Source organism: Podarcis raffonei, chromosome 11 (assembly GCF_027172205.1).
Source record: "Podarcis raffonei isolate rPodRaf1 chromosome 11, rPodRaf1.pri, whole genome shotgun sequence".
NCBI classification, from domain to species: Eukaryota; Metazoa; Chordata; class Lepidosauria; order Squamata; family Lacertidae; genus Podarcis; species Podarcis raffonei.
In genome coordinates this window covers 19,657,837-19,683,062 of record NC_070612.1, presented here as the reverse complement: position 1 = coordinate 19,683,062, position 25,226 = coordinate 19,657,837, and the positions used below count along the sequence as shown (strand labels likewise).

Here is a 25,226-nt window from a genome sequence, read left to right as displayed (position 1 = left end):
ATGTAAAGGAGCAATTGTTGCCAATTTAATCTGAGTTCAAGCTTTTAATTTTCTCAAGGCTGTCAAGCCATTATGCTAAGCATAGCTAAGCTGAGCAGCCCTGAGCCAAATCACAGCCTACATTGTTAACATTCAGGGAGGAAAAGAGAAATAAACGATGCAGGTTGGAGGCTGTTTGCTCCCTTTTTGTTCATTTACCAGGGACGCAAGCAGTGCCTGATTCTACAATGTGACCTTTGGGTTTTATTCCTCCCAGCAAATCACCTGTGCAAGAGAGAGAGGGGAGGATGGGAAATATTGAGCTCACCCTTGACCCTCTAGGATGAGCTGGTGGTCATAGGCTGTGTACACATTGCTGTTTACTCAGGCTCCATTGCGCTCCCACTGCTGGTGTTTGAAGCTGTGTACATGTGGTGTTTGCCACAAGCCATATATGTGCTGTAGTTTCCTGAGAATTACTGTTGTTTGGTGTGTTCCCCCTCAAATCAGCTTTGCAAACATAAGCCACATTCATTTCGCAGTTAAGCTGAGGTGTGTATATTTGAGATCACCTTTGTGAATGCAGTTTCATGAATAGGAGTTGCAGGAGTGTATGCATGGGGAAACCAAGCAGGCAATGTGCATTGGGTGAAGACATCCCCACCTCTACTCTGGTGTGCACAGCAATGTAAGAATGTGACTTGAAACACAGCCTTGCTGGATTTTAAGTTGTTAGTGTGTACATTGCCTTAGAACAGAAAAAGGAGTTAGGGTTTAAGATTGGAGGCATTTCCAGCCTATGTTTGTGTGGTATTAAATCACTTACTGGCAAATCCAGGCTGTGAAATTGGGAGGTCTTGTGCAACAAACCTGCTTTGCCCCCAAATATCAGACTTTGTGGTAAGAAAAGTGAGGGGAAAATGCAGTGGGAAGTGTGGGATAACACTCACTTTGACTGACCTGCAATGCTCATTAAACAGCCAGCATCTAACATCCCTGCAGACAAAATCAGGATGAATGCACAATAAACAGGATGTCTGGACATGCCCTTGGAGAAAAGCAATGGCTTATAGACTTTGAAACAAAAATGCACATTTTTGCCCAGGCAAATTCACCGTGAGTTTACTTTCCTCTTAATTTTGGCACAAGGATGTGACGTTCCTAGAATCCCTTTAAAGAGTCAAGTTGCAACAGGACATGGTGCTCCCAACTGTGTGACCTCACAGTGTGTTGGAGCACTCAGAGAGAGGGTCACTTCCAGATGATAGACAACCAATGGAAAACTTACGTAATGAGAAATGGCTGTGAATATCGAACATCAGTGGCATTAGTTGTCTCTCTCTGAGATTTCATTTGCTTTCATTTGATGATTGTCTCTGAAAGCAAATCATGGAAGGAAGAGGATGCTTTCAGTTCACACCTGACACAAACACAGGAGGATAAAAAGATATTTTTTTAAAAAAGCATGTTTAAACCAGCCATTTCAGTGCTCCCAGTGCAGATCAGAGGCACATTCCAGATCAGGGACCTGTGGGCGCTTTGCCTTCAGAGTAAAAATTGCTCGTTTAAGAATCATTTTCTCTCTCTCTCCCCTAATTATAACAATAGTTTGGCATTTAATTTTTTCTGTCTGCCTGTCTATTTTATCTATAGTGGCTAAAATGTGCATTTGCTTTTAAGCTACTTTCTGCCCCGTAAAAAAAGGTAAAGGGACCCCTGACCATTAGGTCCAGTCGTGGCCGACTCTGGGGTTGCAGTGCTCATTTTGCTTTATTGGCCGAGGGAACTGGTGTACAGCTTCCGTGTCATGTGGCCAGCATGACTAAGCTGTGCCATTTACCTTCCCGCTGGAGCGGTACCTATTTATCGACTTGCACTTTGTGCTTTCGAACTGCTAGATGGGCAGGAGCTGGGACCGAGCAACGGGAGCTCACCCCGTCGTGGGGATTCAAACCGTCAACCTTCTAGTCCTAAGCTCTGTGGTTTAACCCACAGCACCCCCCGCGCGCCCCACTTTCTGCCCCACATGCACACAAATAGCACAAGAGAGGCCCAGAGAGCCTGATTGTGAGGTATGAAAAACAGTGGTGTACATTCCGAAGGGTAGGCACTCATCATGGCAATCGCCAGAACTATGCCCCTTCCAATACAAAAATGCACCTCTGATCAATGCAGACATTATGTCATCAGTATCAAGATGGCCTTTTTTCCGTGCCACCCCTCCTATTTCATTTAACATCCAGCCTGAAGCAATGTTCTGGTGGACTCAAAAGCTTGCTCACTATTTTGGGACAATTTTTTTGGTCATGAAAAAAGAGGCTTCAAAAACTGGCCATTTGGACTGTTAGCCAGGTGTGCTAATGTACCTACCTCTTCCTCAACTTACTTTATTTGATGGGTTTATCTGAGAAAAATGTTAGCTACCTGGAATGCAGGGGATGGCAAATTGTGCCCAGGAGATGACATCATCACTTTCTGTGAAATAAGTGGTGGTGCTTTGTTGTTGCCCGCCCTTGTTCCTGATGAAAAAAATATATTCCAATGTTATTATTATGAGTATTAGGGCTGGCTCAATAAATTTTGTCACCTGAAGTAAACCTTGTTTTAATGGATATGCTTGCTATGAATTTTTCTTTCTTTTTTGCGTTTCAATTTCTTTGCAGTGAGTTTCCTTGGTTGTGAAAAGCAACATAAAAATCAATAATAAAAACCCAGCTAACTCATTCTGTGAGTGCCTATCCTTAGGACTGAAGATACTCAGTGCACATGAAACAGTCTCTGGGTTAGGAGAACAGAAAGGTGTATTCTGGAGAAGGGATGGCAATTTCATACTGCAATATTTTGTTGCAGATCACACTTTAACAACAACAAGGAGTGCTCTGATGGTGTTTCCTGCTTGGCAGGGGGTTGGACTCGATGGCCCTTGTGGTCTCTTCCAACTCTATGATTCTATGATTCTAAGGCAGCCAGTGGAGACCTCCCTAGGGAGCGTTTGGGGCTCCCTCGCCTGTACCCAAGGCTTTGAACCTTTGGATCAGTATTGCCAATTGATTTCAAAGTAGGCTGATACAAACAAAAGCCAGCTGTTGGGCAAGGAAATTTGCTCAGGCTCCCATATCAGGAAAGGGTGTGCATCGGGCCAAGGCAAGGACGCAACGAAACTTGCGGGCTCAGCAGATACTCCTTTCCTTAAAAACAAGTAATAAGTTTTTTGGAATTAATGTCCTTCCCACACACGTTTTGACTCTACCACCAGCTCGGAGTTACTCTGGGGAGATTGGACACTGCACCACCCAAAAAAGCCATTTTTCCTGCACATTTCTTTTTCCCAGGACGTCAGGAAAAGCTCTTGTTACTTCCAGTTAGTTAACGAAAACAAACGTTTGGCTAGGTTTCGCTCCAGGGAGCTTGCAAGGACATTGCAAAAGAGTCCCCTGAACTTTGAACCACGCCTGCAAGTGATAAACAGGCGGAGTATAAATATCAGAGAACTGCAGCTGCTAACTAGATAGCTAGATTTGTTTTCCTTGCATGGTGTAGCTGGAGAGAGCACAAGCGAAGTCGAGGAGCAGCCAAGCGAAGGGTGGGGCCCGGGTAAGTCTGTTGTTTCCTTGTCAAATTCGCTTTTCCGATTTCTGCAAAAGTCATTTTTTGTCTTTTTGTGTGTTGAATCGGGAATCGGTTTTATATATATATTGCGCGCGCAAAGCGATACTTTAGTCTACAAAGTGTGATTCCCCAAGTTTGCCTCCTGAGAGGCTGAGTTGTCAGGCATTGGTTATTTGTTTCCATAAAGGGGTTTCTGGAAAAGAATACAGTATATATATATTCTTCCAGAATGTATCGGGTTCAGAGCTGCCGGAACAGAGGGGAAAGGGGGGGGGATCAGTTAAAGCTTGACATTAACAGTGCAATCCTATGCATGGTTACTCAGAAGTAAGCACAGTCGAGTCCACTTTGCTCCCATGAAAGTGTTTACATAGGATTGCAGTTTAAGAAGTCTACGCAATGGGCATCCCCTCTCGTGCAGCCTTACAAGTAAATATGCATAGGATCAGGCTGTTGTGTGAGTCCCGCGGTTTCCAAACGCACTGTAGTTTTAGTGGGGATTGACATCAACTGGCTTTTACTCAGAGTAGACCCATTAAAACTAATGGTGGCAGCTAACTTAGACCAGACCCACTGGATTTAATAGACCAGAGTAAAAGTTAGTTGAACACAACCTTGTACCTTTGAAATAAATACATACGGGGAATGATCGCACACTTTGAATTTTGACACTTGTCTCAATTAAACTGAATATAGCAAACTTAAACAGCTGTTTGCTATAATTGCAGTGGTTCCCAAAGAAAGGGAAAGGCGAGGGGAGGGGTGGGGTGGGGTTGGAGTCCTTGAAAACAAGAAGTGGGACAGATTTATTGGGAGTCTGTTTATTCTGCTGCTCTGGAGGAGCCAGGGGCAGGAGGCATGTTCTGTGATCGGTGGCTGTTGTGGGTGAAGCGTTCAACTTGTTTTCTTTTCTTTTCTGCCAAAGCCCTGCCATGTGGGTTGGCCTGGGACTTGCCCTGGCTTTCTGTCTCCTCCCAGGAGGAGGGACGGAGAGCCAGGGTACCAGCAGCCGTTGCAGAGAGGCTCCAGAATGGCGAATCGGGGAAGAAGATCCTATGCTGGATTCCAGGGGTACCGTCACAGTGGTAGCCCTTCTTCAAGCCAGCTGATTCTTGTGCCTGTTGCAGGCTTCTAGGTAAGGACACCCCGTGTTTGCACCTGCATTTTGGTGGGGGAGTTCGGATCTTGACAAAAATAAGAGGCATGTTTATACAGGACAGGGGTGGGATTTTCTCCTTATTTTCTTTCAGATTTATGGTGTCTCTACTTTTCCATGACTCCCCAAAGTGTTTCTGCTATAAAAGTTATTTTTGGCTCGCAAACTGAAATTTCTGGCTTCACTGCTTGGATTCTGTACTGCTGTTTGTAATAACAAAACTCCCCCTATAAGCTTCATTCTTCGTTTTTGGATTTCATCCAGAGCTTGGATGAAACAAAAGCAAACCAGAAAGTGCCCAAGCAACAGAGCACCACATGTTTCATAGGGATTATATAGCAGAGTTCATTAGTGCTTTCACAACTTCATAGTTCTCTTGCACACTGTCCCATTATAAACTTCCTTGGCTAGCTTCAGGGGGACATCAATCCATTCCACTTCTTATACGTATTGTTTCTTTAGTAAATAAAATACAGCTGTTCAGATATTAGGAGTGTGAAAGTCCACAGTGCCCTGCATTCTTCAGATTGGGGTGAATGACCTCCAAAGCCTTATACTGTATGAGGGGGCGGTGGGAGACAGAACTGCTGATGCCTTGCAAAAGAGACCCAGATTGTTCAGGCTGCAGTGAGCAAGGAAAACCTGAGTTGCCAAATTAACTTCTGCTTTTCCAGTTTATTGTCCTCCAAGGGCATGCAATTTGCAGCTTCTGTGACAGTTACAGAAAGGAGGAGGGAAATGACTGATCCATTTCCACATTGTCTCCACTTTTTAAAAAGCAGCATATTGCTACTAATTTTCAAGCATTAGTATAGTGCTTTTTGAGTAGGGGCTGGATCAAAGGCTTTTTTGGCAGACATATGAATAAGTCTTTAGAATGGCAATTGCTTTTTTGTTTACTTTTAACAGAACCAGTTAAACAGTAAAGCGATTTGTCAAGGATATATTTTAAAATCTTAAATTCTTTGAGTAGGCAAGAACCACGTTTGTCCCACATGGCATTAAAATCTTCACAAGCAATAATATTAATACCACTTGGCCAAATGTTCTGTTTTCTAATCACAACAAGCAAGCAAACTCCATTGCAAATATCTCCAGAGCCACATACAGTATGTGGTAATTTGAACTATCCATAAAAGGTCAGTGTCACTCATTTCTGACAACAAGATAGCATACACGACTAATATTTTACAGTTATGTTGTTGTATGCTGATTGCTTGTTTTAAATTCTAAGTTGTCCAGAAACAAATAAATCCAGTAATAACAGTGGGAGTTTATAGATTCTGAGAAGCCACCACTTCATCTTAACAAACAATATAAACTGTCCTGAAGGAGGATAGTGCACATAAAATCATTTCTCTCTCTCTGTCTCCTATTAGATTGGAAGATCTGCAACTGAAGCTTGAAAGTGATGGCTTGGTAAATGTTTCATTTATGGTGATCAATCACCAAGGACACCATTCCCAGCTGAAATATAACCAGCTAAGAGAGAAGGTTTCGGAGCACATTCCTGTATACCAGCAGGATACAAAACAACCTGATGTCTGGACTACACTAAGTGGAAAGAAGGATGACTTCCTCATCTATGACAGGTCTGTATATAAAGGAAAAGCTAGGAGATCTAAATGGACCTCATGGGGCAAAGTTTTCCATAGCACTGAGGAGAATAGGGCTGAGAAGGCCCTGCTTCCCATCCATATCAACCTTATTTCCACCATAAATAGGATACTAGGTTGTAACCAACAGGCACACAGATAGCTGTATGTTAGGGAGAAGAGTTCTAGTAGCTTAGCTGTCCCTTGCACATGCTACTTTTTAATATATAGGTATGTGTATTGATTTTGAAAATAAGGAAGCACATTCATTTATGTGAGTCCCCATCTGCAACCCAAACATGGGTTTATTGCCTCGAGACAAACTTTGCTGCTCTTGAAGGTTTTTCTTGGCAGAGAGCTCCCTGTACTCTTAAAAGAGGCTTGAGAAGTGAGACGGTGCCTGGATTTCCACAGAAACATGCTCACAGGGAGAAAAAGTGTCATGATTTGCTGTTGTAAGAGCCCGTGCAAATGGCATTTCCACCCCTGCAACCTAGCTATATAGGATTGAGGTACTGTGAAATGCTTGCAGTAGATTTTTATGGATTATAACAGAACACAGGACATCTAGCACAACAGAAATTCATTTCTCATTTCCAAAAAGCTCCACGTTATGGGTGATAATAAACGTTTTATTCCAAGTAGATGCATTGAAATTAATGAATATGACTAATAGTTGAATGCAGTACCACCCCATGAATTTATTTCACATTGATATTAAAACCCAGGTAACTTTCTTTCTAGGTGTGGCCGTCTAGTGTATCATCTTGGTTTGCCTTACTCTTTTCTGAGTTTTCCGTATGTGGAAGAAGCCATTCAGATCACATACTGTGAATCCAAGTGTGGAAACTGCTCTTATCTGGTACTTTTTTTTTTTTACAATATTCTTTTCCCATTCTGTGTGTGTGTGTGCATTTAATTGAATAAACAGAAACCTAATCAAGCATGTTTTACCAGAGCAGTTTTAGCTTATATTCTGAACGTGATTTTTGAAAATTTTGAAAGGTCTTGGCTGCTATGGGCTTAATTTGTGTTGGAAACCTGCTGTAATGCATACATCCGATGTACTCCCACACCATTGGATTCTAACTTACATATAACCTACTGCTGAACCATTGTGCAGGCACGTCTTGACAAACTTTGTACCGGAAAGCACTTTGTGGCTCCATCTCTGGAGCTAAGTATGGGAGCCCTCCTGAAACCCATTTGGAAGCTCATTGGAAAGCCAGGATAACTGAATAAATAAATAAAATGAGTGAAATCCTACTCAGAGTAGACTCACTTAAATTCATGAACCTAATTTAGTCCTGTCCATTGACTTCAGTTTGTCTACTCATACTAGGGCTAGCATGGGGTACAACCTTTTGGCTCTACAGCCATCATGCAAATAGAAAGTCTCATCTTCTTAATGCCTCCCGCATGATACCAAAGAGCCGAAACCTGCATTTTCTTAACGAGTTTTGTGTTGATCGTAGTATTGTGAAATTTTACAAGTTGCTATGGAGAGAGAAAATTGTTAAATGCTTTACCACCATTCAATATAAGTGCATTAATTTTAAGGTTGTAATTTTACACAGCAGGTATATAAGAATCGGCTAATATTTTGCATATGTATTTAAAGAGCCACATACCTGTCTACCGAAACGGTGCATTTATGTTGTCTGCACTTTTTCCTTCCAGACACCAGAGATTGAAGAAATATGCAGGAACATTTCAAAAAAGCCAGATGAAAAGCCAGAAGAGGCAGAACCTCCTCGCTCTCAGCACGACCAGTCACCTCCCCTTGGCCATCAAGGCCAGAAACCCCATCACCGTAGACATGGGCATCGGCATAACAACCGGCGCCATCAAAATAGAGGCGGTCAGGCAGGTAGTGAGGATGTTGTAGAAGCTGCCTCACAGCAACCAGCTGTGGAGGATTCCCCCCAGAGAAAGAGGCTTTGACGAAAGGGGAATGCTATTTGCCAGAGGCAGTTGAGCTGAAACTGGCAGGAGCTGACAAGGCCCACTACAGGTAACTGATGTTGACATTGTCGGCACTTGCTGTTTGAAGATCTAAATAGCATAGCCTCCTGACACTGTCGTGGTGAGCTCCCATCTTCCTGCAGGTGACGTGGGCAGCTGTTGGCAGAGAATGTCATTGAGTCTTGCCAGTGACGACTGCCAACGGCTGCTTGACAGCCAGCAGCAGCAGCAGGCGAGCTTGCAACTTCAGATGCCTGACAGTGAGTAGAAAGGGCAGAAAACTGAGCCTGAAAAACAAACTAAGCATCTTAAGACACTAGGGAAGAGTCCTCAATGTAGAATGCATTCATTGATAATGCAGGCATTAGTATCATCAGATTTTTCCAAGTTGATTGGAAGCACTTATTGGCAAGAGCCAAAGAGAGTTAAAATACATTGAGTGACTATTACATCAGTGAGCTTCCCATCTGGTACCGTTACGTGAATGTCTGAAAGAAAGCAACTTACGCAGCTCAGTCCATGAACCAATTAAGCCAGAGTACTTGAGTTTCATGTTTTGCAACTGTAGTTGAGTGCTATTGCTTAATTGGCTTTGTACTGAGTTGTTTGGGTAAGCTGATTTGCCTTTAAAAAACAACAATGACATTCTCGTAATGGTACAGATTTTTGTTTTTTGGTGCCCATTTAAAGTGTTTGCTACATTTAGTTATCTCATCTTTCTGGTTTCCTCTTCTACCATTCTGTTTGCATTTGTGAAGACAGAAGCATAAACTATAACCTAGGGGCTTCTGTTTGATGTATAGCAACCAAGAACAGGGGAGGAGAATAAAGATGTGTTAGCTACTTAAAAACAACTCTGGGGTTTTTTTTGAAAACCAAGTAAATATATAAAAATGTGAATTTCCCCCCACTAAAACTTTAGAGTCACTTAATGATCAAACCGTATTGTAGAAGTTGATGTACTTTTAAAGTTTGTGTGTGATGGCTGATATTCCAAACAAAGGGATTTGCCAGAATTTCTAACACCCAAGTAATAGATTTTGGACAGGCACATTTAAGATCCTGTGGCAAAAAGACTAGAATAGACTATTAATCTTTTTGTGTTTTTGTGAAAGTCCCACCAAAGCTAAGTATCAGAGCTATTATGCATTTGGGGTGCAAGGTGAAGCTGTGATAGAATGAAACATGGAACAGGGTCAAAAAAATCTGTTGATCAGATTTAAGTCTTGATCAATCTATCTCACAGTTCCTGTTGGTTTGTCATTCTTGGACTGGTTTTGGTTACTTTTATAACAGATTAATGAAGCTTGTATGTTTCTCTCTAGCTAAATAGTATGTCTCATTGTTAACACCTTGTCTTTCTGAAATGAATTTTTGAGTGTTTGTGTGTGGAGGATTTAGGCATGAAAGAAAATGTTCAACACAGAAACTGCTTAGATGGTGCTTGCTGTAGTTCATGATGGTTTCATAGGGAAAGTCACTGCCCTACAAACTTGAATTTTTTTATGGTGAACACTTGTTAAGCATGAAAGTAGTTAAGAATATAACTGGAAAGCATGTTTTGTTGACGATAGATAAGAGAACTTTTAATAAACCAAAACAAGCAATTAACCTCGTGTGATACTTGTCAGTTACACTTCCTAAACAGACAACTTGTGTTTTCATGTAATTCTCAAAACTGTCAACATTTGAAATGGACACCTTCACCTTTGCCAAGCCTCTGTTCCAAGTTTCTGATGGTATTACGGAGAACTTCAATTTCCTTATTCTTCTCTTCTTGAAAATGCTGAAGCTTCTGCAAAGATTAAAGCAAATGCTTTATTTCCCATTAGAACTTGGTTCCAAGACAGTGTATATAAACAAAGGTGTCATTGCTTTTGAAAAAAAATCTTCAAATACTTTTCAAAGGTTTGTATGTATTATATGACATCCAGGCACTGAGTCAGCTTGGTGGTCCCTTTGGAAGTTAGAGCACTTATTAATTAATTCCATAGTTTTTGCCTAAAACATAGCACAAACAACGAGGACGAGACCTATGATAAGCACCTCCTGATGCTCAAAAGTTGCTACATTTCTTTCTATACCCATCTTGCCACTTCTATTCTACAGCCAAAGGAATTTTAAAAGCTTCATTTAATAATTCTGCAAAGCCTGAAATTTAAAATACCACAACCAAGGTACATTAATTATTGCATATTTTTCAGTGTTACAGAAATGGATGGGAGTTGCAGACAATGTCACCCTGATGCATGTGTACACAGTGCATACATGTCATTAAAAATGAGGGAGTGCATATACATCAGGTCAGTCTTAAAAATGAACAGAGAAGCCATTTTAGGTAGGGGATTTTCCCAATGGTTGGCACTCCTCAGAGGAATAGGAGAACTGGGCCAATGTGTTAACACTTTCAGAGATATTAATATATAGTGATGAGGGCAAGACACAACATTTAAAGTCAAATCTCATTGTCAGAAATACTGTGCGCCATCCAAGTATTTAATGAATCACAGATAGAAAGTGCTGGAAAACATACCCTTCTGTAAATGTTTTGAGGCAGTGAAGTGGGATTTGGATAGGACTTGGGCATTTTGGTCTGAAGCTTTACCAATTCAGCATTGAACTGAAACAAAAACACATGTAAGTTGATAATGGAGGACGAGGAAAAACCTATAAAAATATTTCTACTTTAACTATTCTTGAGCCAGCGTGGTGTACTGGACTAGGATGGATGAACTCCAGGTTTAATCCCCACTTAGCCATGAAGCTCAATGGGTTTCCTTGGGCCAAGCACCCCCTTGGGCCTAATCTACCTAAGAGGGTTGTTTGGAAAACTGTGTACAGTTTTGTTCACCATAATGCAAGGAGGATACTGTAGAGCTAGAAAAGGGTGACGAAAATGACCACAGGGTTGGAGAAACTTGCAGGAGAAAAGGCTACCTGGAGCTATTGGACCTTCGGGGGGGGGGGGGTGGCTTCCAAAGGGATAAGAGAGAGGTGCATAATGCATGGTGTTGAGAAGATTGAGTATTACACAGTGCATAGTTAACTTCTGGACATTGTTACCATGAGAGATAGTAAAGGCTACCAACTTGGATGGCTTTAAAGGGAATTAAACTCATGGAGGATAAAGCCAGTAATGGATACTAACCATGATGGCTGTACTACCTACGTATCAGAGATGGTGCATCTCAGCACCCCAGTTGCTAGGGGACAGGAGTGGGAGAGCATTGCTGTACTCCAGTCCCGCTTGTGGACATCCCATAGGCATCTAGTTGGCCCCTGTAGGATCAGAATGCTGGACTAGATAGACTTTTGGTCTAATCCAGCCGGGTACTTCTTATGTTGTTAAATGTAATATAAATTTATTGCCTGGGTCATGCCTGTTTTGAAGTTTATAATTAAAATCATAGGCGGCAGTGGGGAAATTTGCAACCATGTGACAAAAGAGAGTAAAGGTAGATATTAAAACATTCAAAGTATGAATACATTTTCAGTGCTGCTAGGAGCAAAAAATCCCAAAACACCTCAAAATATTTTTCTGGCTCCCACTGCTTTTTCATAAATATAACAAGGAAACAAAAATGATAAGCAACATAATTCTAATAACTCAATCTGAAACTCATTTATTTAGATTACATCTAATTAATTTCAGTGGAAATTATTCTCAATTATGGCAGAATAACAGCCTCTTATCATTTATCCAGTAAAACAACAAGCTAGGCTCTTCCTAAAAAGTTATACTTCCTATTCACAAGTTACGACTTGCATATTTGCATATACTTCTTTATAAAACAGACCCAACCTTTTATCTTCTGGCTTCTATCTTGAGTTTCTAGTGCATACTGTACCTCTATTTGCAATTTGATTATCTCATCCTGTTTTTCTTTTTCTTGTGCTCTGAGTTGTTTAGTTAATTCTAAAATCTCCATATCTTTTTTCTCTATTAGTAGCTTGTGCTCTTTCTCCATGGCTTCAACTTGAACAAAATTAAAATAATGTAGAAATTCATTACATTTAATCAAATGGCTTTAAGGTGATGAGAAGCTGTACGTTTGAAAATGTTACTCAAAACATTTGCAAGAAAAGCTGGGATAATAAATAAGAAAGTTTTTAATTTTAGATACAAAAATAATCAATATGTAAACATTATTTACAAACACCTTGGAGGAGAAGATTCATCAAAGATGATGCCGGTTAATACACAACAATTTTAGGGGATCCAGATAAGCTGGAATTTATCCACTATAGTTAATTCCGAGACTACTGTTCATTAGTGAAAAAGAACTACCGTATGTAGTACCAAATATTTTGCTTTAAAGTATGAGTAATCTCAGCATCACTCACATATAGTGTACACAATTTATGCTTACATTTTTTATTCATGTCATAGTGCAGCTTCCATTGTTCAAGCTTGTGTTCCTCCTCCTTCTTTTCAATTTCTCTCATGAGTCTATCAACCATATTTTTATGTTCCTATAAATTGATTTAAGCAATCTTTTAAAACAAAACACCCAATAGCCAAATTCTCTAGGTAGTTTAAAATAACAATACAATTAAAATCACGAGACTATATAATGTAGCATAAAGCTTTCCAGCAGCAGAGATTATAAAACAATAAGCAACTGATCTGTCTAAACAGATTTCAGTTGCCACAAAATTCCCTGAATCCTCTTTTTGTCATGTATTTGAACTACCAACACTCCTTTCAAAATTAACTTTGGAAGTAATGAATTCATTCAGAGGCCAAAGAATCCAAGGTTTCAATTTATAGAACAGGAATAATGCAGCCGCTCCCATCACCTAGTTTACAGTGACAATCCTTTAAAAAAACCAGTCATTTTAGCTCAATAAGTCTTACTTTAAGAGCACAAAAGATCACAACTTTAGCTGCAACAACTGGATTTAAGTTAATTTAACCCCCAGATTATGGGGCCAATTCACACACCACAAAGCTTGCTTGCTTTCCCATTCCTTCTGTAAAAATAACTATACTTGCCCAACTATCTGTGGGATTGCAGAAAGGAGGAAGGCACACTATGGTCTAATTCACTATGGCTAATCCATCCATTGGCTAGAGGGCTGCTGGGAGATTGTTGGTTGGACTTGCACCTCCCAGGAACATCATGCCAAGGTGAAGACCAGCCTGAACTTATCCACTGGCCAGAGAGGAGTAGCCAAAGAGGAGTTTACTCTGGGCTCTCAGCTGGAAAAACACTTGATTCCAACTACCAGTTGCCTTCAGATTGCAGAAGTGAAGGAATCATAAGGAAATGAGGCTGCCGGATCAGTTGCAGCACCTCTATCCAAGCAAGATCACCAGCAAGGGGGGGATCTATGGGATAACGAGCCTCTCATAACCAGCATTCCTAAGTATAATTAATGCACGATGGTGTTAATACCATAGAGTAAGTTGTCCCACCAGGCTTAGCTATGTCAGTTCCTCTTGGGAATAATATAGGTAACCAAGCCTTTGTTACCACCCAGTCTACCTGTGAACTTGATGTGTGAGGAAGTCTGAGGTGGTTGCTCCAATTCAGCTGCATGGCTTTCACAAGCCTCTCTTGTGTTCCTTTACCAACCGTTTGGGAACTTCTACCATTTTGTAACTAAGCCATGTTTTACTGCCTGTGCAACTTTTCTGACTGATTGCAGCTTACTCCAGTTGTCAGTGGAACAAAATTACTTTGGCTGAACTTGTTTGCAGCTTACAACTTTAAATGAAACTTGAAAAAAGACTTAGAAAATGTAAAACTGCTATATGCCACATCAGACTACTAGACAAACTTCTTGGTCAGGTGCCTTTCCAAGCCCTTTTAATAGGGGATGAACCTGGGTTTGCATTCAAAGCATGCCATGTGACTGTGACTGTGGTCCTTCCTTTCCAAAATGAAGGAGATTTCACACTTGCAATTTATTGTTGCTATGCAGGATTATACGTATTGAAACGGTTGTGACTTCCACCATGATTGTATAATGCCACACGGAATGAAGCTCTTTTGGATAGATACATGGGAACAAATGTTTGTGATGTCAGAAGATGAGCCAGAAACAGATTAAGACCAAGTATTTGAAACCAACACTCTAATCTGATTATTGTTAAGTAGCTCATAACAATGAAGATGACAATGCCGATATAAGGAAAAAAAATCAAAATGAGAAATTGACAAAAGACAACTCCTCTTTCTAGAAAGTAGGTTGATTCTCCATACAGTCTTCCATAGAAAGAACCTAAGGTTTTGAAGATAGATGCTCTCACCTGTTCATGGGATTTTAGTTTCTCTTCTAAATTATGAGCTGTGTTCTTCAGTCTCTCACTTTCATCTGTGTAAGGGAATTGTTGACAGTCAGACTGGAAGAGAAATTTTGTACAGGTTCTGTATTAAGAAAGAAAGAAAGAAAGAAAGAAAGAAAGAAAGAAAGAAAGAAAGAAAGAAAGAGGGAGGCATATATGGACTAAATAACAGCCCTTGACATCTTGAATGCTCGCTAGAGCGTATATGCATGGGGCTTTTAAAAAGTTAAGATAACTTCATCTTCTTATTCTATTGTTGGATGATCATTTTAGGAATTTGTATGGTATATATTTTTTCTTTGGCTTTTTATTGATTTTACCAGTTTGCATTTTATCTTGTTAAGTTGCTTTGAAACTTTCTTTGATATAAAGCAACTAACAGTCTGAATAACTAAATAAATGTCTATGCAAGTAAGCAAAAGAGATAAGAAGTGGAAGAGTCAGGAACTTTATAAACTCCTTGTCATTTTCCAGACCTATGCACTCACCAGCATTGTGCTGGATTATCTCCCCAACCACCCAGGTGACTATGCCAGCAAAAAAAAAAAGGATAATGACATGGAAATAACCTTGTGCAACATCTGCCAATGACGCACAAGCAGAGGTTTTCAACCAAAGCAGCATCCTATGCCAGACATACAAGACTGAGCTGTATGCAACTTGTATTGAAGAAGTTTAATAGAGATGCCTAAATGCAACTACTTTTGCTGATGCATATCTATATGCATACTGTAGTCAACCCTTGTTGGAACCTCTATTCCAAATACTGTGTTCTAGTCCACACAAGAGCAGTCTCTAAACACATTAAGAACAACATCAACACTGCAGCTAGCTTTTTTTTACCTCTCAAATTATACTGGTTTTCTATAGTTTGTTGGAGACCTTTAATCACATTTTGGAGTGTAGCACATTCTTTTAAAAAGAAAAAGAGAGAAATTGGTACACTTGAATTACTGCAATAATTTAATAATTATTAAACTGCATCATAACATTCAAAGTTATCTTAAGGTAAAGGTAAAGGTACCCATGACCATTAGGTCCAGTCGCGGACGACTCTGGGGTTGCAGCGCTCATCTCGGTACCTATTTATCTACTTGTACTGGTGTGCTTTTGAACTGCTAGGTGGGCAGGAGGTGGGACCGAACAACAGGAGCTCACCCCGTTGTGGGGATTCAAACCGCCGACCTTCCTATCGGCAAGCCCTAGGCTCAGTGGTTTAGACCACAGCACCACCCGCATCCCACAAAGTTATCTTAGTCATCAGTAATAAATACTTCCTTGTTCTGGTGTAATGAAGAAGTATTATACAGGATGCTGTCTTTCTAAATTATGCATCTTCTTTGTAGACATCATTGAAATTTTACAAGTTTGCCCACTAGTTAAGAATCAGCAAAATAATTGCATTTAAAGAGGTGTTCTCAAGTTTCATAGGGCTTCATGCAGTTTCAAGAAGTGAACACAAGATGGACCTCTGACATCCCCATATAGTTCATGCCTTCTATAGTCTACTTATAAAAATACAAAGCATTGCTTTATATTGAGATGCATGTACAGAGGAACATCTCCACGTAGCATTATAGACTCATTCTCTTTCCTTTTCCCTTACTTGCCACATAACAACGTATGCGACAACTCATATGAAAGTGATATCTTTTCTGTACCTCATAGGAAAAGCTCCAGTGGCCCTGCTCTTCCTAATCCCACCCCCTGCAAAATTGTCTAGATGAGAACAGCCAATGCCTTTGCACCTGTTCTAGTTTCCAAACCATCTCCCAGATGGAACATATTGGAAAAACGCACCTTGGAGATTATTAACTGATTTTGATTCCTTGTTTTGACTTTTTTATTTTAAAAAAGAGCACCCCATTGCAGGGGTGCCAACTTGCCCTCAGGATTGTGATGTCACACGCACTATGTGCAGACATGTGCATGTGACATTACCTGTCCGCATTGCAGTGGCTGATGGCAGTGGCTCCTCTTCCTCCTCCTCTCCACAGCCAGCAAAGCATCCTTTTCCAAGAGGAGGGACTCAGACACAGAGACAGAGACAGAGAGACCCTGCCTCAGCGTCCCAGAACCCCTCCACCTGCCGGCTTTTCTCATTGACTATGTGGGTGCCCGGCCCCCACAATGGGGCTCCTCCTATGCCCCATTGTTTACAATTTGCCCAAAGGAAATAGAATCCTAACATTCAAAAGGTGACAGTGCGCTGTTAATAAAGGCTGCTTATACGTATAATTCTGCTGTATAATATCAAGCAGGGGTGAGGCTTCTAAGCAGGCAGATCGGACAAATAAACTGAGCAGCTAAAAGACAGCAGTGTGTGGGTTTTTAGGTATTTTAATGCATGCACTTACAAAAAAATACAGGTAGCAGTAACTATTTTATATGGTGGCTGATGTAGTGCACACATGCATTACATTAAAAACATTCTGCCTTCATTGCTATTGTTTTATTAACACAGAGACTTAATGGATAAGAAATTTTAGTTGATTTTTAAAAAAATCAATTAATCATGTGATAGCATTACTTTAGGAAGACTATCCAGCACTTTTCACCATTAAAGTCATCTTGTTAATGTCTGCTCGGTCCCAGCTCCTGCCAACCTAGCAGTTTGAAAGCATGTCAAAGTGCAAGTACATAAATAGGTACCGCTCCAGCGGGAAGGTAAACGGCGTTTCCGTGCGCTGCTCTGGTTCGCCAGAAGTGGCTTAGTCATGCTGGCCACATGACCCAGAAAAACGTTGGCTCCCTCGGCCAGTAAAGTGAGATGAGTGCCGCAACCCCAGCGACTGGACTTAACTGTCAGGGGTCCTTTACCTTTATTGGTTTTTTATTTTTTCCACAACAATACAAGTAGCAAAAACAATAAAGTCAAAGGAAAACATGTCAGCATAGAATGCCAATTCACAATACCATTTTGCAAAATAAGGCACATATTTTGGTCTTAAATCTGGAATGCATCAAATGTAGTGCAACCAAGTCAGGAAGCACTGTTCCATAATCAGATACCTATCTTATGTTAATATCCTATTGCAAACTTTTAATATTTTTTAAATTGCTAGCTGGCCCTGGAACAAGGGCAGGCAAAGCCAAGGCAGAATTTGGAGGCTCATGGGCAAAGCTGGAATATCAAGTGTATAATGGGCAGAGCTTTTTGAAATATGGAGCTTATTACCTAGGGACCCCTCAGACCTGCAGCAGCCCTAATTTATGGAGAAGATTCCATTAATATCTGCATTGCTTGCTTCCATCACATTATTTATTGGAGGACTCCAGTGACTTGCTAGTCCCTGTCTAATCTAGGAATGTAAAAAACCAGGCCTTAATAAGTCAAAAGCTGTCATTGTGTTTTTATATCATTGCCTTTCTTCTCAAGATAAGCCTTTGTATTAGCAGAAGTTGGAATGGTTGGTCAAATATATCCTTTGCCATGTCAAAATATCTATGATTAAAGGCAGTTTTCCCCCAGTCTGCTCTAGCATTTGAAGCATGCTTCATAGGCTGTAAATTGTTCCATGCCCCCCCCCCACGTGAAAGTCCTTCTCAGCTCATCTGCAGATTTGCAGATCACTAAGATCAGACACACCGAAAGAACATTTATTTTGCAAAAGCTATAATCCAGACATAGCCCTTCACAGAAAAATATAATCGATTTTAAGCATTCATCCTAAAATGCTTCACACTTTTAGTACATTTTGTATTGTGAAATGAATTCTTGCAGTAAAGACAGGCAACCTATTATTCCTGTGATATATTACACAAACTGCTTTCAATAGAAAAGGGGCTTTATTCTTAGAAGAAACATCTCCACAACTGCTAAGTTACAGTTTTACTTCTATAGACTTTTTTTTTACCTACCATAGTATATAAATTAATTTTCACCTTTGTTAATATTAAAACTTCCTAGTGTTTCACCTAAGTATGCTAATAGACCTGGACAGCACTCAGTTTTCATATATCCAGATACGTGGAATCATTTTTCTTCCTAGCACACAACCTGTTGCAGGTACTAACATGATACCTGCAAAGCACTTTAAAGAGTCTCATTTGAGTGCCAGCTGCCTCAGACCCTCCAGGTGTCCGCATTTTCCAGGGACCTCCCTGATTTAGATAAGCCATCCCAGTTTCTGATTTGATCCCGGTGTTATGTACTGAAGTTCTCACCCTGGGCCAGCAGGGGGATACTGTAGATAGTTTTCACTCAGGTCCATGTCAGTTATTTTAGGCAGGAAACCCTGGGTTGTTGTTGCTACAATGTTGACAGCCGGCTGCCTATAAAAGCAGGCCAGCTGAGCTGTTTGCTGTTCAGTTCTGTCCAGCTTACAAGTAAAGAGCTGCTCTGGAGTAATTGCTGTGTCGTCTGCTATGTTCACCCACGACTTAACACCTGGAATGTCCCACTTTTCCTTAGGATGTCCCTATTTTCATTGGAGAAATATTGGAGGGTATAGAATTATCCAACACCTGAGCCATCTGAAGGCAATCTTGTATAAGGAAGGTTTTTTTAAAATGTTTAATGTTTTATTATGTTTTTATATATGTTGGAAGCTCCCAGAGTGCCTGGGGCAATCAAGTAAGTTGTGTGGGGTATAAATAGTAAAATGAGCATTATGGAATGGGACGTCCCTATTTTCATTGGAGAAATGTTGGAGGTTATGCTGTGTTCTCCAGATGCAGACTCATGGCATTATCATCAGCCACATCTTCTGCCTACCCCCTTTCTTTACTTTCTAACCCGATGATGTGTTCTGGAGAGCTTGGTTATCTTAATACAGTTAATACTGCTTAATACAGCAATGTGGAGGCTAACAAATTTATTATGCAATAAACTTTAATGGGCACAAGTCCACCTCATCAAATCTGTGGTTATAAAAACCACAGATAAGGCAAGCCAAGGAATGCTTACCTTCTTTAGCTGATTCTTCCTTCATTTGACTTGCTGTCAGTAACTTGTTTGTTTCATCTAACTGAAGACTAAGAATATTATTTTTTCCATGAAGCCCTGATATTTTCTGTAAGAAAAGTTGAGAATTCAAAATTTAACAAATTGTTTAACATTACCTTCCCATCTTCACAGTCGCTCTAAGGCCTGGGCAATAAAGTCTAGCCATGTGCTGTTTAGGCAACAATTAATTAGAGACCTGAGAGCATTAACCACAAAAAGTTAACCACAGAGCAATTATGGAAAGGTTTCATAGAGGACATACAGCTGTGTTTTGGGTGATGTCTGAATTCATCTGCTGACTTTTGTACTTTACTCTTTTTTTTTAAGCTGTTTTTCATTTTGCAATTATTTATTGTTTTATTTATTTATTTCATTTATAAATCACTTCCCATGAGGCACCCTAAAGCGATTCACAATACATATACATATATGTATACGTATATGTATATGTATATGTGTGGTGTGGTGTGGTGTGGTGTGGTGTGGTGTGGTGTGGTGTGTGTGTGTATAACAACTGCATATATAAAACAAACATACACACATATACAGAGCTTTTTTCTAAAAAAATGTTTAGGGGTACTCTCATTTTGACTCAAGAAAATCACCATTGTATAGTTTAAATCAGGAAAAATAAATATAGTAAATGGACAAAAGTACAAAGATTCACAAAATGTTTAGGGGTATGCGTACCCCTGCGTTCCCCCAGAAAAAAGCACTGTGTGTGTGTGTATGTGTGTGTACACATTGGCATAACAATTAAAGGATCTATACTCTTCTTACCTTTTCTATATTTAAAAAGCCCTCTAAAAGTGCATCAAGATTCACCACACTGATTTTCTTCATGACTGCTTAGCTGCACAATTGCCCAGCTGTCTCCTGTGTAATATACAGTGTATTTAAAGAGAAGAAAACAACAACGGATAGCAAAAACGTCTGAGCAAACATTCACAGGATTGCATTTGCTGCATTGTAAGGCCTTCTCAGCTATGAACTCATTGGATGGCACAGGAACATAGGAAGCTATCTTAGATCAAGTCAGACCATTGGTCCACCTATCTCAGTAATGTTTACTGACTAGTTTACTGACTAGGGAGCGACATTGACAGCTCTGCCTGGAGAGGCCTGGGAAATTGAACCCGGGGCTTTCTGCATGCAAAGCAGATGTACTACTGAGTTACGTTCCCTCCCTTGACAAATCACACTATTTTATATCAACCATATCATACAACAGAGATGGAGAATCTCAGGTTCGGGGGGCAAATGGGGCTATTCAGGCTTCTCTGTTTGGCCCTTGGAACTCTCCCAACTCTTCACTGGCCCTTCTTTACAAGCTCCTTAAGTGCTTTTGCCTGAGTGTCCTTGAACTCTGATAATGCTTCTTGCTTGCCTGGCTAGAGGCTAGAGAGGGGTTTGTGAGTGTGTGGAAACTAGTCTGTACAAAGGGAAAATTTATATTAAATGTTCTGCCCTCTTAACCAGCTCATGACTGACATGTGGCCCTCTGAAGGTTGCCCAGATGTGAGTTCAGCCTCCACACTGAGAAGATTCTCTACTCCATTCATACAATAATAATGATGTGCCCTAGCTAAAAAATAGGTGATTGCTTCATGATGATTTGAGAGAAGATATGATAGCCCTCTTCCAATATCTAAAGAGCTGTCACATGGAAGATAGAGCAAGCTTGTTTTCTCCTGCTCTGGAGGGTAGGACTCAAACCGGTGGCTTAAAGTTACAAGAACATCAGGAATAACCATCTGATGATAAGAACGGAGGGAAGGGAACAAACAGCTCCTCAAGTTTGCTTTCTGCGAGGTCCGTTTCTGAATGAGGTTGTTAGGATGCCGCAGAAGTTGATTCCCCAAATCCGGAAAATGCGTTTACTTATTAACATTTTCCTGCACCTTATAAATTATGCTCAGAGAGGCCAGAAGTACTTAACAGCCCCTTTATAACATGGTGACCCTGTAAAATGGTGGGGGCTGCCTTCGGGGGTCCCTAAACTCTGCTAAGCCCAGTGTGATTCAGAGTGCCCCCCCTCACAATGACCACTGATTCCCAGTTCAACCATAGGGTAAGGTTGATTTGATTCCCTGCCCCTTTTCTGGATGCAGATCTCCACTCCCTGCTTCTTGCCTGGCGGGGTGTGTGTGTGCCATTTTGTAGTTCACCTCAGGTGCCAAAATGTCTTGGGCCAGCCCTGACAGCAGGGTTTTCTGGAGTATGAAAAGTATAAAGTGCTATAATCTATAGTAGCAAAAACAAGGCAGAGCCCTGTGATTTGTTATTTATTGTGGCATCCAGCTTTCATGGCCAAAAATAGTCTTGATACACCGCAACAAGTGTATTAGTCTTTACGGGAACCAGAGAACTGTGATTCTTTTGCGGAATCTTGTTATTAACTATTATATTTTTCTACATGGCATTGCAGTTTACAAAACACCCTGTAATTCTTGTCTCACTTAAATGCCTTGTTATCTTCATGGCGGCAGCAAACACTTCAACACCAGCCAAAGCTGCCCCAAGGGAAGCCAAATATATTCCCTGCCAGGCTGATCGCTAGCATTTGTAGATTTTCTTCTTGAAATTTTTGTCCAAATGCATAAGGCATTTCTTTCTGGAATGAAATATCCCTCCAGAGCAACAGCAAGATTACTGGACCAGTTTTATATACTCAAAATCCTAAATAGGAACAAAACAAATAAGCAAAACCTTCATCACTGGTCAATCACTAGGAATGCCTGTTTATCCTCCCATTAAAAGCATGGCTCAGTTTAACCAAGTAACAATAAGATGGATACATTATTTTTATGAGAAAGGACCATCATGCATTGTGAGTTAGGCTTACAAATTTTGAACTGGTTCTTTTAGAAGCAGGTTGTTTGAGCTTGCTTGTGGCAATGAGCTGGTTTAGCCATAGTCAGCCAGAAAGTTCACTAGGTGACCTTAGCCTAATCCCTATTTTCTTAACCTACCTCACAAAATTGTGAGGTAAGAACCATGTAAGAACTTGAGTTGTTGGTTTTTTTGAGGAAAGGTGGCAGCTACATAAAAAAGAAAGAAAGAAATGGATGCTTTACCACCACCTTATTTCTATATATCGAAAGTACGGCATCTTAAAAGGCAGAAGAGCATGCTGGCCTGGTGTTTTCCTGCTCTGCTGGCAGTATTCAAAAGGATATACTTGTTCAGAATATATTTCAGAGTCAGTGAATGTGTTAGTATTGAGTGACAAATTTTATAGGGAAGAGGAAGGGTACGCATTGACTGAAGACTCAGAGACACAAGTTTGAGGGGAGGTTGGTGTTTTGGGCCATGAGGAACTTCGGCATCCTGAAGCGACTTGTCGGAAATAGGAAGCAGAGTTGGCTCGAAAACTAGGGCAAAACTAGGCTGCTACCTATAATTTTGATATATTTTTTTCTGAGACAGGTTCCCCTTTACAAAGAGAATTCCCACGAAACTGCTTCTGAGAACGTTTTCCTCAGAGTGACAGTTGCTTCCCTCTCAACAGAAAACCCACATATCTTGCTGCCCAGAAAAGGCGGGAAAAGTCTCTGCCTCAGGAACCAGCGGATGGAGCATACCACTCATGGCTTAAATGGAACGAGAGGGGTGTTTCCCCTGTGCTAGCCTGATAATAGGTTCATCTACACATTCCAAGTGGTTAGGGAAGGAATATGGACACCCCCTGCCCGGGTTTTGAGCTGCGCCCGAAAGAAACTTACCTGCACTTTTCTAGAAGAGAGCTGCCTGCACACCATACATTTAAAGCACATGCTGTTCCTAAGAATTCTGGGAACTGTAGTTTGTCTCCATAGAGCTATAGTTCTCAGCACCCAGTTCCCATGATAGATTTTTGTTGTTGATGTTCAGAACCCATTTCTTTGCATAGATCTTGTTTTTAAGACAGTACTGGTTCGGATAAAATTCATAACGTTGTTAATTTTCACACATATTTCTAGAACGGAACGCAGTACCTTGCGCACGTGTTTGGAAGCTAGCACTTCTCCATGGAGAAAGCGAATTATCAAAGCTGCATTTGAAAGGGAACCCTTAAAGTAAGGTTTTGAAAAGGTTGAGGGGTGCACTGGCACTGCAAAGGATTGGATCCTCCCTCTGAACAGCTGTTAAGCAAGAGAATCTAATCTTGTGTGGCACCACTTGCTGTTCCTTTGCAAGTGCCTTCCTTACTGGCAACGGAAGCCTTGTTTTCTAAAACGGTCAATAATGTCATTTTATAATTGAGTCTGTATATGCATGTTCACAAGCGGCAAACTCCACAACCCCAACAGTTTGTTTTCCAAGCTCAGGGAACACTAATTATGCTCATTAGAACACCTGCTTGCAAGCTTAAGCAAGTGACTGCATATTTTAATGTTTGCAAATGCTAAATGGCACCTTTCAAGGTTGCTTAATTGAACAAATTGCAGGGAACCAGCTTAATTGTTGCTAGCCAGAGATTCTAGGGAAGGGGGGGAAAAAGACCAAAAAAAGCAAACACATTTGTTATTCTGCTTGTGTTGTGGACATAACTTTATTTTGGCCTTTGTTGTCAGAAACTGTCAGCCAATGACCCTGTAAAATGGCAGGCCAAGTAATTGGGAGTTAAGTCCAGCAGTGGTAAGGCTTCCAGGATGCTGTTTAGAGCACACCATCAAACTAGAATATCACATATAAAATTAAAGAAACGTTTAACCACCCTTTTCTCATACAAAAGATCACTGACCATAGGGAGGCTCAGATGACCCTCAAAATGGGGAAGCCTGTGTGATAAGTTTTCTAGATTTGGGGTAGCCAGTTAGACATTGTCCCCAAAGAAACTTTGCATCTCCCCCCAAAATGCCATCCAATTTGTATATGGTGATTTACACGCAAAGACACAAATCTGTAAATACAGTGGTACCTTGGGTTAAGTACTTAATTCGTTCCGGAGGTCCGTTCTTAACCTGAAACTGTTCTTAACCTGAAGCACCACTTTAGCTAATGGGGCCTCCTGCTACCGCTGTGCTGCCGGAGCACGATTTCTGTTCTCATCTGAAGCAAAGTTCTTAACCTGAAGCACTATTTCTGGGTTAGCGGAGTCTGTAACCTGAAGTGTATGTAACCTGAAGTGTATGTAACTTGAGGTACCACTGTAATTTATTTAAATAGAAATTCAACACTTGTGTCTTAGCTCAGTCTGCTAGCCAGGTGCCACTCAGTGCTGATGGGCACCTTGAAGACCCCTCCTGCTCGTTCCTTTTATGGTTCCTTATCTTTAAACCAAGGACCCCTTCACTGACAGCCCTTCAGTATGGAATACTGTTCTCTGTAAAGCAAGGCTGTGCAATACACATTTTATTCTAGAATCAATGTAGCCTAATTGTCCCCCTGCCCTGTACGGTCCATACACTGTCTAATTCTATTGCATATTTTTCGCTCCTTCTGGAGAAAGTGGTTTCATTCCGAAAAACAACAGTTTGTTGCAGATTGATTCTGCATTACTTGCAATGTGTCCATCTGAAGACAGATGCAGGCCTGTCCAATGATGTTGTGAGTGGGCATATACTTCCTTCTTCACTCAGCTGGGGCAGGAACCGATGTGGTTGATAATCTAATCAAGGCGGGGAGTTTCAAATGGTATCAAGTAACCACATCCACTCTTGTGGACGGCAGGGTCTAGAACAAATCTAGAACAAAAGC

The 25,226-nt window shown here is 40.8% G+C and overlaps 2 protein-coding genes across 5 annotated transcripts; one reads left to right on the top strand and one right to left on the bottom strand.

The window, feature by feature from the left end:
- Window positions 1-3,339: 3,339 nt before the first annotated feature.
- SELENOP (selenoprotein P) lies at window positions 3,340-9,915 on the top strand. The gene is given in 5 exon segments (XM_053408148.1): window positions 3,340-3,573; window positions 4,514-4,723; window positions 6,124-6,336; window positions 7,084-7,201; window positions 8,020-9,915. Coding segments are annotated over 4 exon segments (882 nt in total). The 5' UTR covers window positions 3,340-3,573; window positions 4,514-4,520; the 3' UTR covers window positions 8,368-9,915.
- On the bottom strand, window positions 9,543-23,373 carry CCDC152 (coiled-coil domain containing 152). 4 transcript variants are annotated; one of them, XM_053408149.1, is made up of 9 exons: window positions 23,270-23,373; window positions 20,325-20,420; window positions 19,506-19,611; window positions 15,440-15,508; window positions 14,561-14,625; window positions 12,675-12,777; window positions 12,153-12,280; window positions 10,838-10,924; window positions 9,543-10,099 (listed from the first exon to the last, which is right to left on the bottom strand). In XM_053408149.1, exons 2-9 carry the CDS (start codon window positions 20,385-20,387, stop codon window positions 9,986-9,988), a joined length of 735 nt encoding a protein of 244 aa, XP_053264124.1. In that variant the 5' UTR covers window positions 20,388-20,420; window positions 23,270-23,373; the 3' UTR covers window positions 9,543-9,985. The 4 variants fall into 4 exon arrangements, with proteins under 4 accessions (XP_053264124.1, XP_053264126.1, XP_053264125.1 ...); XM_053408151.1 differs by lacking the exon at window positions 23,270-23,373 and adding an exon at window positions 23,129-23,213; XM_053408150.1 differs by lacking the exon at window positions 23,270-23,373 and adding an exon at window positions 23,065-23,156.
- Between the last annotated feature and the right edge of the window lie 1,853 nt (window positions 23,374-25,226).